General features: G+C 40.2%; 1 protein-coding gene across 1 annotated transcript; it reads right to left on the bottom strand.

Moving 5' to 3' along the window:
• Nucleotides 1–3762: 3762 nt before the first annotated feature.
• On the bottom strand, nucleotides 3763–10033 carry rdh8a (retinol dehydrogenase 8a). Its single transcript, XM_034143411.1, has 6 exons — nucleotides 9642–10033; nucleotides 7046–7207; nucleotides 5818–5997; nucleotides 5206–5299; nucleotides 4925–5108; nucleotides 3763–4790 (listed from the first exon to the last, which is right to left on the bottom strand). Exons 1-6 carry the CDS (start codon nucleotides 9745–9747, stop codon nucleotides 4572–4574), a joined length of 945 nt encoding a protein of 314 aa, XP_033999302.1. The 5' UTR covers nucleotides 9748–10033; the 3' UTR covers nucleotides 3763–4571.
• Nucleotides 10034–17441: the final 7408 nt, after the last annotated feature.

Genomic DNA, 17441 nt, shown 5'->3' with positions numbered 1-17441 from the left:
CTTTCATTATTACTTCGATTTTTAGTGAGCTGCTTTTTAATGTTCCTATGAACTACATTGTTAACAGCCATTCCCTCTCACCCTGGCTGCCAAGATATGATGCACTAAAGCTGAATAAACAATGATGTGGGCTCTTTGGGCTAAGACAGGCTTCCTGCCATGGGCGTGCCCGCACCCTGTTTGGTTTCTCATCTTCATGGTTGGCGACAGTGAATAGATCATCAGATCCATGGTAAAGCTGATGGAGCGAGGTTTTCTCTCTGGCAGGGAAATAAGGCTGGGATTCAGCCAGGGTTGCCAGGCAAAAACAAACTTCAATGCTGATGGACTCCTTGATGAGGTCACTGTCTATCAAACAAAGACTCTATCTGTCTGTCCATCCTGCGGTCTATTCGTCTATGCATCTATCTATCTATCTATCTATCTATCTATCTATCCTTTTACACCTCTCTTCTCTGTATTTGTCCTCGCCACATAAACACTCACTAAACCCACTCTGCCACTGCCAGAGGTATAAGAGGAAAACACAGCCATCCTTGGGAAAACAAATTAAAAAGATAATTATCCCTTCGCTGAAAATATTCCTTCCTTGATGTTGGTCACACCAGAAAGCAAATCATATGTTTTTTTCCCCAGTAAATTAAAAATATAGATGCTTCTCCACATGCACTAGATTCCCAGACGGTTAATTACAACATTGAAAGAGAGAAACAACTAATCCATGGTGGAAGAGGTTAGAACCCCAAAGAAAGATGATATGTTACAGAAAGTAATGTGAGGGCACAGGGTGGTGAGAAAAGAGTCATGTTTGTCTGAGTTCATGTTTTTCCCTTATCTGTTTATGTTTGATTTCTGAAATGTGTCATACTCTTCGGCTTGCCTTGCCCACAAACAGGATTTTCAGGTTTTTGGCAAAATCTGCGTTCTGAAATCAGCTTCTTACTGTCAGACTCCTCTTTCAGAATACTACACTAATCTTACCTCATTGTTCTCCTATAAACACAAGTGGATCATTTTACCCGAGCTCAGATTACATCATCTTAAAGCCCAGCACAATCAACCATCATCCCCTTGTTGGGCGATTATAATGCTTGTACACAGAAGGAACCCTCTAATCACAGAGTTTCACAGTCATTGGAACTGGTAGTTTTGAGAGAGTGAACAGAGCAGAACAAAACCATACGGTAGTGGGCACACTGAGCCTGGACATTCCTGCTGAATTGTTTGTGTTCTGGAAAAGCAGCAAGGAAGGGGAAAACGCTAATGCTGTAATGATGGTGACAATAGTGGTTCTGTGTGTAAAACAATGGGTATGACAGGCCAGCAAAAGCCAAGATTTGGATTTATATTATGACCTTCCATTATGATCCTGAATAGTCTTGCAAACAAGCAGCTCTACTCAGAACGAGAGATGATGACGACCCTGCTTTTGCACTGCAAAGTTATGGAGATGAACAGAGGAGAGGGCAGACAGACCGTCGGCCTCAGAGAGAGTGAGAAGAAAACAGAAAATAAGTGGACAGAGAAGGAGAGCTGGACGCTGTGTTAGTTTCTCCCCGTGGCCTCGGCTGCCCTAATGGACATGGTCGCCTCAGGCCAGCCACAGGGCAACTTGGGCTTCTCCTGTTTTGACCATATAAAGATTGATAGCTCCCCTCAGACTCCACAACATCTCTATGGAGGGTAATACATCCCATGTGGCTACACCTCCAGTCACATAGAGCCATGTTAAAATGCAACTGACCTCAACCTTTTTAAAGCTTTTTAAGAGAAGCAATAACAGAAACAGATAAGTGCAGCCACATTTTGATCCATCCTGACCTGGGATCAGGCTGAAGCACCCTGTCTAGACATCAGCTCCACTTGATCCAGCACCCAGATTTCGTTTTTCTTTTGCTTCATCTGCTTCTTTCACACTGTTCCCTTTCTCCTTGTATCTCCCATGTTCACAACTCAGATCTCACAATTGCCTGACTCTTGCAGCTCCCTTTTGTTTTGGAACTATGTCTCCTTTGTCTTTCCCATCACTCCCCGAGTCATGTTTACGTGTGGTTCTCTGGTGCAGATGCAGTAAAATGCCTGAACCAACAAGGCGACAAAAGGACTACAAAGATTGCAAAGAATAAATCCTACAAAAACAGGTCAAAGATACGTACATTATGAGGTTCTCCTCTTTTCCCTACTCATCACTATGTAAACATGCAAGTAGCTTGTTTGTCAGTACACAGCAAGGGTGCATGAAGACAGAGCCTGTGCATGTTTAGTGGCTCAGCAATTGTGACAGGGTTACAATTAAAGGGAGACCTAACCACGTCACGCTGGCCTCATTATACTGCAATTGTGTTCTTCATTGTGAAACAAAGGTACACAACAATGGTTTGATAGGACCCCTTGTTTAATGAGACTTTGCTGTAACTCCTGTGTTCATTCAGTTAGTAAACAGGTCTTCCATTCAGGCCATCGGCACCCCAATTCTCATCTTCCCAAATGCAACACACCCCCACCCCGTACTACCACAAACACCCCACCCGCCCCTTGCACTTAGCCTTCAGCGTCCCACATTGGGTCTTGGCATCCCCCTAAACATTCAAGAAATACAGACTCCTCCCCTAACCTTCTCCCCCCTTCCCCTTCACCACCCCCCCGCACACACACCCATTTGATTGTGATTGACAGCGTCTTTGTCCCATTGTGCGGAGCTGTCGCCTCTGATGAAGACACATACACAGAGCCGAGGCGCTCCATCATTGTACATTGCACAGTATCTACAGGTCTGCAACCAGTTGCACTGTCCTCCGATGATGAGCTCCATGCAGTCAGCCAGTGTAACCTGACTGAACACGGCGGGGCATTGCATGATGGGATGGAATAGGGCAGACAGGCTATCAAGGCCAGAACGCAGGCCTCTCCTAGTGTGGACCAGGGGGTCCCGGCCCTATGGGTTGAGGGGGCCAGCTGGAGAGGGAGGCTCAGCGCAACGCAATGTGTCTGAGGAGGCCGTCATTAGGGTTCACCCCTCCTCAGGGATGGGAACCAGGTCACATTCTCTCACATGGCACAAAGCAGGGTGTGTGTGTGTGAGGGGTGGGGGTTCAAGGGAGGGGTTTGATGGGGAGCAGGCCATGACCTCTTTATATCCATCAACAGATCACTAACTTGGCCCATAGACGTGCTCTTACTACACATTCACACACAAACACACACACGCATGCAAACCTATGCTAATGTGTGTGTATGTGCACAGCAGAAACCTGCAAAATATAAAAACGAATTAATTCTCTGTAGGCACAATGCATCGTCACCTATATGACCAAAAAGCTACACATCTCTGTAAGCTGTGATATGGTGTTGTGTGAACATTTTATAAAATGCTTCCCAACATTAAGGGATATGGTTTTCCCAATTTACATATTAAAATGATCAATATGGATTGATGTTGACTATTGTTATTGAAATATTTCACAAATCCAACGTTTGAATCAAACCAAAGACACACAAAAAAAAAAACACGGCAGCCAAATTATAACTCTTCATGTTGAACTTGTCTATCTCAGGCCACTTAGGACAAATTCCTTTACACTACAACTGCAGATCTGCTTGCTGGCGAGCCTGTTAACTCCACAGGTTTATCACAACGAAAGAAAGCGGTGAAATACTGCCCCCTCCTGGTACACAAGGAATCTTGCAGCCAGAGAGAATTACCTTGCAGAACCTAAACCATCAAGAAATATTATTATTCAAAGTAATCACTTTTATTATTTATATCCTTAAAAAACAAAAACATACTTTTGAGTGTAAATCAGATTTCTGTTTATTTTTAAATCAAGTTTTTAGATTAAAAATATCTGACCCACCCCTTCACAAACCTTGAAAAACAATCAATTTATCAAAACAATTCAAATCAGATTTAACAGCAGTTATGACCATGAGAACCCTATGCAAAGGAAAACGTGAAATATAGGGCATAAAACAGAAAAGGTAGATTATTATTTCTGTTTCTGTCATACATGTTATAACTCTAATGAGCCTGAGTGAACAGTCATCTCTAGAAAACAAGTTATAGCATTATTATTACACTATCATTTGATTGTTTCTCTCTGTAACTGAGTTCATCTTTTGTGCTTTGTCTTCTGTGCTTGGGGATTGTATTTCATGTCCTTTCTCATTTCAACAATATAGACATCTAACCACTATATAACAACTTTAGATCTGACTAAGGCATGACCTTAGATTTATAGTATGTACAATAATCAGTGTGTGATGCTTGTTTTTCTGTAAGTATGGTGTGTGTGTGTGTGTGTGTGTGTGTGTGTGTGTGTGTGTGTGTGTGTGTGTGTGTGTGTGTGTACGTGTGTGTGTGTACATGAGGTCATCCTGCATACAACGTATCTGGGACAAACTTGTGCAATTGCGCATATTTTCTGGCAAAGCTTATTATGGTAGTGTCTTTGAACTAAAAAGGCACCTTCTCTCCCAAGAGTTACTGGCTCTAGTTTACCAAGAACTTAACGGGGATCAACAAAGTGGGAGGGTAAGGGTAAGGGGGGAGAACCTGTACACCCTCAGTTAGGTTAGATGGTGCGTCTACGCAGGCAACTGCATGTCAGGCACTTGAGGATGCTCATGGTGATGTGCATGAGAGGTCCAAAATTGAAGAGTAGGTTGTAGAAGGTGTTGACAGACAGGCCTCCAGTCTCATCAGCATACTTTAAGGCCACAATTGGTGTGTAGAGGCTGTTGGTGAGGTTCCTGAAGCGAGGGCTGTTTGACTCAATAACCTTTTTGAGGCACTGGAGAGACGAGAACAAATACATTTTTTATGTTTGCATTGCTATATATACTTCTTGAATGTTTGTAGCAGTTTATTGATCCTGGAATCCTGAAAGAGATTGGTCAAATGTGAATTAAAAACCTGTTCCCTTACTTTGGCTATGTCATCTGGCGTCTGGCCCATGGCTTCAAATATATCTATGGATGATGGCAGGTAAACGTCTTTAAAATAACGAATCGTGTCGGCATCTGCTCCTGGATACTCCATCTTGGCTACATCCTCCATCATCTTTGTTTCAAACTCAGTGTGCACTGGGCCAGGCTCGATCATGGACAACCTGTAGGGAGTCAGATGCAGAAATGCCTGTGAGGCAGCATGTACACTACAAAGCAAAGACAGATGTGAAGGAAGAACAGAGGACGAGGGTAATCTACCGGATATTGAACTTCATCAGTTGCACGGCCATACTCTCACAGAAACCTTCAATGGCGAACTTCGAGGCAGTGTAAACATCATTGAACACCACTCCTAAATCAACAAAACAGAGAGATAAAGGAGAGCATCACTGCTTTGTATTATTCTTCACTTCACACTACCCAATTAACAGCAGACATGCATCAAATTTAATTTACAAATAATGGCATAAGATACTCAAATCAACCAAGTAACAGATGAATGATAAATAGGAGAATATTCGAGCCAGAACAAATGTGAAAGTCTGTTCCGCATACTTGCACGTCATTAACAACTTATCTGATATTCTTTAACTTGAAAATCCACCCAGCTCATAAATAGAATTAAGTTAAGCCTTTAAATACACAAATATTTAGTTTAGTTTATATTCAACTTTAAGAAAACAATACATTTTAGACTTACATTTAATTTAATAAACTGTATTACGTTTTCTAAGAGCAGTGCTCCTGTCAACATCTGCAAAGTCTTAGATGTCTTTTCACAGTCTGTTAGAATCATTAGTATATTTTCATGTGTTCTCTGATCACTGATTGCAGATTTTATCCTGCATTGTTAAATACACAAACACATACCCTGAAGACCCATGACACTGCTCATGACCACGATGTGCCCTGAACGCCTCTTCTTCATGTCAGGCATCACTTCTTTGATCATGCGAACAGCCCCAAAGAAGTTGGTCTCAAACACTCTTTTCATCTCCTCAATGCTGATGCTTTCCACAGGTCCCAGCAAGCCCACACCTGCATTGTTGACTGACAGGAAACAAACGGACGCAGGGATGACATACCGCAACATTGCTATATTCAAAAATGCTAATGAGATATTGTTCTGCAGTGACTTAATATGAAGTGATATCTGTTTTGTCCACACCGCTCACTTTGGCCTTTCTACAAAATAGATCCCTCCATAGATTCCACATGGTATTTCTAAATATTGCCACCAGATGTCAGTGTGTGACAACAGTGAAGTGTGATGTAACACCAGTCAATGTTGCAGGGCTACTGGTTCTTCTTGAGTAAAGAGTTGAAGTGGGATGTTGTTTAAGATTTAGAGTAGGGCGGAGAGAGTACATTTTGATTGATCAATACCATTGACAATCTGCGATTTTTTCAGATTAATATATATATATATATAAAATACATTGTCTCCTTTGTTTGAGCTGCAATCACCCCGATTCAGAAAATTAAACAAGCAAAAGAAGGTGTCATGGGCATAGAGAGCTAAACACTAAATTTCAGATCATTTTCACACACTCATGATATTAGCATGGTGGTCCTTTCTGTTTTGATGCAGAATCTTTCTGCCCACTAGAATTTCAAGACTCTCAAAATGTCCTCCCCCCACCAACTCATTATGTCAACTGCAAAACCTACGCTACAAGAGACTGAAAACATTTCAGTTGCTTCAAAAATGTTGTCCTAAAGTTGTGATATTAGTACAGTCGTAACACTGTACTGTGATATTTTGCTTTTCCACTTGACAAGTCTGTTATATGTTTACTGTTTCTCTCTGTCTCTCTTTCTGTCTCTCAGGAAAGTATGACATCACATTATGTCTGAAAGAAAAAGGCTACTATCATGGAAAGGTTTTAACTTAGCCGATGCATTTTAATATCATTTTTAGACACAAATAAAAATACTAAGTTTTATAGTACTTTACTTATTGACTGAAGGTCATATACTAAAACCATTGTTGAACTTATCTGAAATATATGTGTAGAAACAAAACATGTCATTCAAAGCTGGGGGAGGGGTCATATAGGAGGTATAGAAGGCCTAGTTTCAGGTTTATCCCACTCACTGAAGATATCAATATGGCGGTCCTTGACATTGTTGATGCACTGCTTTACTGAATCGTCACTGCACACGTCTAGTGGAAGCAACATCAAGGTCTTGCCATAGGCATCTCCTGCTGCCTCCACTAGCTTGTCCTTCTTCTTCAGGTCCCGCATGGTGGCAATGACTGATGGGGAGAGACAGAGAAGAGCAACATATTATGTTATTCGTATGATGTGGCTTCAAACTCGAAACCAGAACAGTTTTTTTTTTTTTTTTTAAGTGCACAGTAACTTCTTTTGGAACCATAAATAAATCCACAGTAATAATGTGACTTTTTAGTCAATTTTTCCAAATAAAGTCCATCAATATTTACTCTATCTTTAAAAAGACACTCTTGACCCATTGTCACACTGAAAAAGAAGTGACTCACAGTACTGAGAAACCTCTAATCTGTGGGACCACTAATGACTTCCCACACACACACACACACACACACACACACACACACACACACACACACACACACACACACACACACACACTACACACACACACACACACACACACACACACACACACACACACACACACACACACACACACACACACACACACACACACACACACACACACACACACCACACACACACACACACACAACACACACGGTTGTGTCAGAGTCAGACGTGCAGGTCAAAGTTCTAAGCAGTGACCACGCCTGACATAGCATTGATTTTCCCTGAACTTTAAACGTTGGGTGACATTAACCCACAGCAGATTAATTTATCATGACAAGCGACAGCAGCTATTACTACTGTGTTGACTTGACTTTCATGGCTTCTCTAATGTTGTGTGTCGTGCTAACACTTTGCTGTCTGTCACGATCCAGCAGCAAAAAAGGGAGACAGTGGTGTTGCACAATGGCAATCAGGGGGAGTAAACAACCTCTTTGCACACAATCATTTTAATCTACCTGTTGTCCTTCACAGACAAAGGTAGACCATCATCTTATTCTCATCGAACAGACACACGGTTGCCTAAATAAATAAAAGAGGGAAGCAGTGCTGGAGAGGTTTTGATTTGCAATTCACTGTCACTGACGTTTCATTTCATAATGTATAGAAATTAGTCTCGCCAATAGTTTTGAGAATGTTGCAGAATTTGGGAAGTTAAGTGTCATGCAACTTGTTGTCGCAACTTGTTGTATGGATTAATGACGTCTAATTAAGTATAATCTTATGATTGGAGAGCTATGTGTCTATGAAGCAAGAAAGAGATTATTTTATTGGTAGAGAAGTGAACAAGAGATCCATTGTTCTTCTGGCTCCTGCAGGAATTAGCCTACTCTTGGGCTGCTTAAACATTCTTGAATAAACCACATTGCATTGCGCACACAAAGGTCTTTTGGGGGATATTCTGAGTTTGGTGCATGTTACTGCAACTATTTAACACTTTATGCACAATGCAATATTTAATCTCTGTTGGATTTCATAAAGATCCTGGGAAAAGGGCAGATCAGCTTCATTGCTCAGAGGTGGCCTTATTGAAAGCAGGTCACGTTGTGAAAAAAGTGCTCAAACCAGTGTTATGGAAGCAGTTAATCGCTTTGGTTTTGCTCATCTATTTCACGGTAATAAATCCAATCAGATACCGCATGGCCATCCAAAGAAAAGAAAAACGTTTACTAACCCTTGCACTGTGGTTCTTTGAGTGGCAAAACAGAAAGCAGTAAAACTAACATGTATTTAATAAGATAATGTATTGTTGATATCATGTGTTTCAATCTTTACACATTGACTGCAGGCCTACAGCTAATTATGTTATTCAGTATAAAGTCACATCTAGCAACAACAGGGGTCTTGAGGGCCAACTCCTACCAACAGGGGTGGGGGTGGGAAGGTGGTCTGATGTAATTATATCTGAGGCTCCATGAGATAGTAACGTTTTGGATCTCCAATTCCTGGAGTGACATTAACGATGGCTGGGAAGAAGGAGAGGAGACGCATGGACCAACAATGTCAAAGTGGGACACTCTAAATCCACCGTGCACCAATGAAGACTTCAAACAGCCCCTTGCTCTAGAGTGAACCCTCGCTTGTACAGGTCTCAAACTTTGTCCCCCTTTCAACACTCGCTCCAGTGAGGGGACTATAGGCACATTAGACACGGTACTAAATCGGAGCAGGCGGTCTACAATTCACTGCGATAAAAGAGGGCTTTGTGCTGGAGAAGTCACTTGAAAGAAAACTGACAAGACTCCTTTTATGATTCCGCCTGGAAAGAGGCATCCTTGCAGAGCCCTTCCCTGGAAAACTGTGCTTTCAGATGATAATTGTTGAACTAAAGGGGCGACTGAAACCCATTCCTTACAAAAGGATATGGATCCGATATCACTTAGTTGAGTAGTTATATCAAGGCACCACATAACTTATTTGCCTTTTAGACGAAGAGTTGCACTTTACACTCAACCGAACTCTGTGCGTAAAGGAGGGTTGGTGCAGTAGCAGAGCTTTGCAGGGAAAGTAAACAAGGAATAGGGTTACAAGCGAACCACACTGTTATAGCCTTGCTACTTATAGGTCCAATCAAAGAAACAATGTAGAAGAAAGCGCATTTACCATGGTAACGCTTCTTCTCATCTTTGGCCAGCGTGACGGCGATTCGTAACCCGATGCCGGAGGAGCAGCCGGTGATTAGCACAACTTTCTGCCCGCTGTTCGCCATGGTTTGTCCGGGTAGGCGCTGTGTTTTTCAGCGGTCCTCTGCTCTGGATGGTTGCTGCCGAGGGAGCTACCGATCACTGGACTTTTAAAAACTAAAGCGGATCATGCAGCCACCGCAGCCATGTGAGCCTCTAATTCAGTCACATGTTCAATAAAATCGGTAACCAAAAAAGACGTAGCATTGCAAACACCCCTTGAGGACACGATTTTAAACTTGATAGGTGCCGCTTGCCCTGAAATGAAGTTAATTCTTTTAAAATGTGTGCGGTCGTGCATGCGCGCACGTGCGTGTTGTAGAGGGGGCAGTGCTTACTTGATTTCTGAGCTGGTGACCCCAACAACACATAACTAACAGTCATACAGTAGTCACATGATGTGTTGTTCATATAGCTCATGTTATTTCTGATGTAGCCTACTACTATATTCAAGTTTATTCTTGATAGGACTTATTTAGAAGTTTTAGCACAGTCTTTAAGTTATCCAGCCCAGGGTTTTTAAATAAAAAACATATATATATATATATATTTTATAATAAAATACAAATAGTTAATTTAACACAAATGAACTTTAATAAATATAGGCTACACAGATGCACATAACAAATCATACCAATTATAATAATAACAATAATAACAATAATAAGAATTATTATTATTATTATTATTATTATTATTATTATTATTATTATTATTATTATTATTATTATTATTATTATTATTATTATTATTATTATTATTATTATTATTATTATGCTATTAGCTGTTGCTAAGCAAGTGCTATAAACCCTAGCACTTGCTTGTGGTTTGGATCTTCTTGACTTATTTGTATAACTTGTCATCCCATGCTTTCCATAATAGTTCAAGGTAAGGTTTAAAGTTTCATAATGCACTGCATTGTACTGCCACCTGGTGGTAATGAACGGTGCAACACACTTGAGAAGCCCTAGTCCTTAACGGATGCATAATGCCTCATCAAAAATATTGCTAATTGCATCACTGTAATCCACATATTCAATCAACATAGGTTGGTATTGGTAAGAAGAATGGTCTGAATTTGGTTATCAGCTGTCTTAGTTTGGTTTGACAATGTTGTGATCAGCAAGGGTCTGTTATGGTGACATTTCTTGATGAATGTCGTAAGGGTTCAAAGTTCACATGATAAGATCTGAAACCAGGCTTTTTCCCTCTGTTTAAAGGCCATCTGCAGAGTGTAAACGTGTTGCTTAATGTTAGGCAACCACATGCAAGGTCTTTGTTTTCTATTTACTCTAATACTGATCCTTATAACCCCAAGCAGTGAAGTGTGGATGTCCAAAAAGCAATCTGGAGTGATTCGTGAGTCAGCGATTTGTTGAAAGTAATTTATTACTTACCACTAAAGTTATTAATGCCTTTCTCTTTTCATCTTACTTAGACTGTTTGCATCTCAAAAACTATCAACTTTAAGTAGCTGGTTCCCTCAAAGAAAAAAACACATCTTAATGCCTAATGCATTTACAAGATAATGAAACAATCAACAAATTGGGTCTGTTTAAGGAATTGGATTGAGCTGGAATTATTATGTGGATGTTCTCTGCTCAGATTAAGGATTACAAATTAAGATAATTAGTCGGATAAACGTGACTGAAACGTAGCTCCACACAGGTGGACTAAGGTCGGGTGAATTCTCTGTTGATCCCTCTCAGCTTTTGAAACCTTATTTTACATTTTAACGATGCAACTAGAATGTGCATGTAATTCATGATAGCTTTCTGAAAGACAACCTTTCTGTCCTTTTAAACATTATGGCAAGCCCACAATGAGGGCAGGTTCCCCTGTTTTAATCCTCCCCCTTGGTTAACCCTTTTAACCTCACCCCCATTTCAAGTGAAGTTTTAAGTTCACTATATGGACGGACACACACACACACACACACACACACACACACACACACACACACACACACACACACACACACACACACACACACACACACACACACACACACACACACACACACACACACACACACACACACACACACACACACACACACACACACACACACACACACACACACACACACACACACACACACACCACACACACACACACACACACACACACACACACACACACACACACACACACACACACACACACACACACACACACACACACACACACACACACAGAGTGGACAGGGACAGGTTCCAGAGTGTTTCAGCCTGTTAGTCTCCTCTGAGGGCAAACTGAGGTTACTTTCATCGAGAGTCAAGAGTAGCTATTATTTTCAGTCAAAACTTTGAAGGAATACTCCCGAAGGGAAGACATATTTTATCAATGATTTGAGTCCTGGTTAGATCCTTAAAGGGTTAGCTAATAACCAGCAGGCAGACTATGCAAAGACAGGGTTTAGTCTTGCTGTGAAAAGAATGAACCTCAAACATGTAATGCATATATAAGCACAACACATTAGAATAGATAATGAAACATCTTTATCCAATCATCACTGCTTGTGGTAAACCGTATGCTATGCTGACAACAGAGAGCACACTGTCAGCTTAAGAGTTCAGGCCCAATTTCCTCTTGCTGTCTCTCAAAGCTAAAGTCTGCTTATTGAGAACATCCCCAAGCTGTGACCCATTTCTCTCACTAGAAAGCTCAAGTATACAATGAGATAATAAAAGAATAATTTGCATTGTCAGATAAAGCTGCTCTAAATCCAAGCTGACAATGTGCGAAACATGCATCACAGGGAAAGTTTAGATGCAATTCTGACAATTTCAGAATAACCTAACATTGAGTATAATGGCAGACTAGATCTCAGAATAGCAATAGAATATCAGCCAAAACATTGTCATATGCCCCAAAAAATATGTGAGTGCAAATATCCACCAATGCTGGTTAACCTTTTTCATTGTTATGGATGCTTAGCAAGAAAAATCTGTCATCTAACTATGACCCAAAAAATAACCAAATCACGTTAGGGCTATTTTGCTACTAAATCCATTCAATTTACAGTTGAAAAACTCAATAGAGACAAGTCTCAAAGCTGTCCACCAGTGAATTTGAAACAAATTAAGGAATAAGTCACTGGAGTAAGGTCAGGGTTTACCTGGCAGGCTTTACCTTTGGAGAAAGGGGATAGGTGTGAATGATGATGAAGAGGTGGCTGGACAGCCATTGAATTTGACCCGCCTCCAAGCTATTACAGTGGAATTTCAGAAGATTGAGGCACTAAGACACAGAAGGACAGAGGAAAGAGTAGAGAGGGGGAGATAACACAAGTCCATACTTGCTTTTTCATGCAAGATGCTTTGTTTCTAAACCATCCTCCGTTTTTCACCTCAAAATTCACCCTGTATACTTTCTCTTCTGAACCTCTGAACCCACATAACCCTCCTTCTGGCAGGTTTTTCAACATCCTTCATCAGAGCTTTCACCTGTTCCCTCTGACACCTCTGAGCACACTCCAGATGTTCCCTGAATCCACATCATCCATCTGTATATCTGTAATCTCTTTGTAGAAGTCCAAGTCATAGAAAAGGACACCCCCATCTTCTCTAACCAAACTTCCATAGCTTAATAGTTAATTTCCTGAGTACAGACTTTAAGGATACATGAGCAGATGCTCCTGGAACATTCACTGGTTTCCGGGCTTTTTGCAGCCGTCTGTTTTTAATTATCGTAATTAAATATGGATTGAATGATTATCGGGTTTTTTTTTTTTTTTATGTACAATGCATATTAACCTATTTATTAACAAAATGAATATACCATTTTTGTATACCTTAAAATATGCAGTTTTTGTGCATGATTTTTAAAACAATTTTATTTAGTAATATTCCTGATCACACAGCAAGTACCTCACACTAACTATCATTTGTTTCGGCCCTGCTGTTGGTGGCATCTCATTGCAGTGGCATTGGACAAGAGACATATTCTGTCTGATGCTGCTGGAAGGATAAGGGACTCTGGCTGTGTGAAAGGGCCGAGGGGACTGGAATGTTTGCCACAGGTCAGGAGTGGCGCTTTCTGCTCTTTTGTGTGCTGTCTACAGAGGAGGTGTGGAATGCAAACTTCATGAGAATAAAAGGGACGAAAAGGGAAAGAGTAGCTGGGGGTCGCTGGGCGGGAGAGAGCCTTAAAAACAGAGAAAGAATGGTTGCAGAGAATTAGAAAGGAGTGAGCAGGGAAATGTTTTAGGGTGGATAGAGAATACACTTATTTCAGAGAGAGTAATACAGAGAAGCCCACAAGCTGTACCAAAAGAGGAGAGTTAAAGCTGTTGCTCAGACACAATGAACACTGTGCAATGACAGTCTGAAGATCATACTGTGTCATTTCTGAATACTAAGTTATGACATTCTTAGAACAGCTCTCCCTTATACGTCATTCAAAGAGTCTCAGGCCCAATCCTGTTGAAAAGCATCACTGTTCATCATTTGAAGCAACACTTTTTTTTCATTTATAAAGCTGAATAAAACTGGTTATTTAGAGGTTTTCCATTACAGGGCTGTAAAAGCAGAAAGCAAAGAGAAACAACAGCATGGTGCCAGTTACATCTGAGAAAGTAAACAGAGGGATTCCCAGGTCCACTTAACCACTATGGCACAATATTCTGAACACATCACTTCATTTTTCCACTATTTCTATCTTACATTTTGTATTGAGAATGAAATTATTTTGTCTCAAAAGTCTACAAACATGTGTTATGGCGACCGCAAACTGAAATTCAAATGTCTTCCACACAGAAGAAAGGTGGAAATAAATGCTGATTTGAATCATAATTAGTGTCAGTGTTTGGATTTACCTTAAGTACCAGTTTTCAACATAACGGCTTTGCTATTTAGATCAAAACACAATCACTGTGTTTTGTGCAGTAACAGTGAAGAGGAGACTAGGGTGAGCTTGAGTGCGCTTGCTGGTTGAGTTTATTTAGTCTATTTGTTTGAGCAGTTCATTTAACAGACATGGTCCTTAGATGTTAATTAGTTTAGTCTCCCGTCATCTCTCAATACTATAATTATCACCAGACTGGCAGTTCCCCTCGCTGGCCCAATGCAAAAGAGAACATTTCCACACACTTTCGCGTGGTCACATCCCTGGTTTGGCAACTTAACAGCAGGGTTAAGCAACTCTGAATAAATCTGTCTGAAAGCACAGCCCTGCATCCAATCCCTGCTCAGCTTAAGATCTGATGTTCATTTTGCTTTCTTTTAATACATTTTCAAATACTATGGTTAAAGGAAGTGCAGGAGTGATTAAATACCAAGCTGCCAATCTTATGCTATCTGACTTGCACACTTTGCCCACCGTGTACCGCAGGCAGATAAACCCAGAACACATGTTGCAGGATAGATGTGTATCACGGGGTGTGGTTTGGAATAAGCTCTTGTGTAAGTACACATGCTTTCTGATATATCAAGATACTATCATCCACAGTCAGTGGGTGGCACAATCACATTTCACTTGAGGTGCTTTGATAGATCAGAGGTTTTACCAGACTCTGACAGATTAACCTAAATATCCCCCACAAGCAAAATGTTCATGATTCAGTGTGTGTGTGTGTGTGTGTGTGTGTGTGTGTGTGTGTGTGTGTGTGTGTGTGTGTTTGTGTGTGTGTGTGTTAGTTTTATTTCCTTTCTTGATGTCAGCCATTTGTCTTGTTTTGACAAAACCGACAAAACCCACATTTGATTTGACACAATCCCACATAAAAGAATATTGTTTTCACCATTAGCAGTGAGACTATATTGCTGTTCTACAATAGCATACAGATGTTGGCTGTTTCTTAGGATCTACATGTGCAGAAAGAAAGCTGTTATTTTAGGCTCATTCATAATTCCGCTATAAATGGGAAAATAAAGTGACAATGGATTGCTCTCAGGCTCCCCTCCACACACATGGTCCACAAAGTTAGATTGACCATCATAATTCACACTCATCTTTAAAATCCTTGTTATAGCAGAAGGACAGGATGTCATAACACTGTTCATCATCCAATATGCAACTAAATGACATCACAAGCCCATTAGGAAGCAGTGGTGTAAGACATGAACTGATTTAAAGTGGTTACTTCATACTGACTGAATGCAGGGATAAAAGGTATTTATCTTTTAAACACATAAATCAATTATTGGCAAGCTGAAAGAGTCAGCTGCGTCTTTCTTTGCAATATGCTTGCATATTTCCTCTGGCAGTTAGCTTGTTGTCCTGTTCTGGCATGTTCTTCAACACAAGGAGAAGACCGTATGTCAGACTAAATTGAAGGCCCATTGGGGTCAATAATACTGAATGCTCATCACCTCCATCTTGGGGATTAATAAGGTTTCATGACTCCCAGAGCCCAAAATATGGTGGTGAAAGATGACCCTCTTAGTGATTCAATTATAAGAGCAGTCCACCATAATTTATCAGCACATAATGACCTGCAGAGGGAGGAAGCGAAACTTCTAATTTATGAAACCACACCACATGTCTGGAATAGACTTCAAACTTCAATAATGGAAGCATCATTTATGTAGTCCCAAGGAAATTCTGAATTAATAAATTAAAATGACATATAGATATACCCTCAAGCTATTTTTCCCTCTTAAAATCTGTGAAAGATGTATCTCTTGCCAAACTTCCTGTGATTCTTAAAGTATCCGTTAATTCATAACTACATGTTAAAACGCATATGGAGTTTAATTTAGTATCTTGGTGTTTCCACATGATTTGTCAGTGTGTACAAAATAAAAATTGCTCTGTTGGTTTCTGCAGTTTTTTCTTCAGGATTAAGTGACCTTTAAGTTACTTTAAATTATATGTTGAACATTGTTTACATCAACCTGGAAAAGGATACTCTATTTACCTTACACAAATTCTTATCAGTTGGATTTATAAAACCCTCTTGGTTAATGAAAGCTGACAGACTGCTGGAAGTAAACAAATGGATTGACCTTGATTTTAATTGGAATTCTCCTGCGCATTTAAGTCATGTCATTTGTCATAATTTAAAGCCATGGTGTATTTGACGTCAGGTATATTTTAGGGAAAAAATCATTGTAACTTTGAAAAATGTTTTATTTGTTTCATTGTTTGTTCTGTGTTTCTTTTAAACACAGAACAAACAATCAATCTGTAATTTGTCTGGTAGTGGGACAAAGGTACACAGCACATGCTCCGGAAATATTTCTCACCCAGAGTTCAGACTACCCACTGGACTCTTAGTAACTATCTGCTAAAAGCTGTTAGGAATGTGGCCCTGACTCAGGTTGGCTAAGCTGGTACTGAGAAGTTAGACTGTGTGAGGTCAGGGAGTCCGTTGTTTACCTACTAGATCAACCTCAATCTGTCCATTTATCTTGGTGTTTCTGTCAAAACTTCTCCTATCTTTAACTACTTTTAATGTTCTTTTCTTATCACTCTACAATTTGTTTCTCCAACAATTAACTATCTTTGATGTTCAGGAAGTTGCATCTTTCATGTTGGTAGGGGGTTCCTTATTTGAAAGAATTCACTAAAGCTAATTTATTTTGACATAATTTATTTACCATGGAGAAGCATTAACATGTTTTGGACTTTCATCGTAACTGATGTCATTAATGTTTAATGTTTAATAAGTTGCAGCTAAGAATGGGGTTTGGCTAGAAATAATGTGAAACAGTTCCTCTGGATAAAGGAGATAATTGTGGCATTTAAATGTGTGTGTTTCTCCCTCTTTGTGTGG

Source organism: Trematomus bernacchii, unplaced genomic scaffold (genome assembly GCF_902827165.1).
Source record: "Trematomus bernacchii unplaced genomic scaffold, fTreBer1.1, whole genome shotgun sequence".
Taxonomy (NCBI): domain Eukaryota; kingdom Metazoa; phylum Chordata; class Actinopteri; order Perciformes; family Nototheniidae; genus Trematomus; species Trematomus bernacchii.
This window is presented reverse-complemented; position numbering and strand designations above follow the sequence as displayed.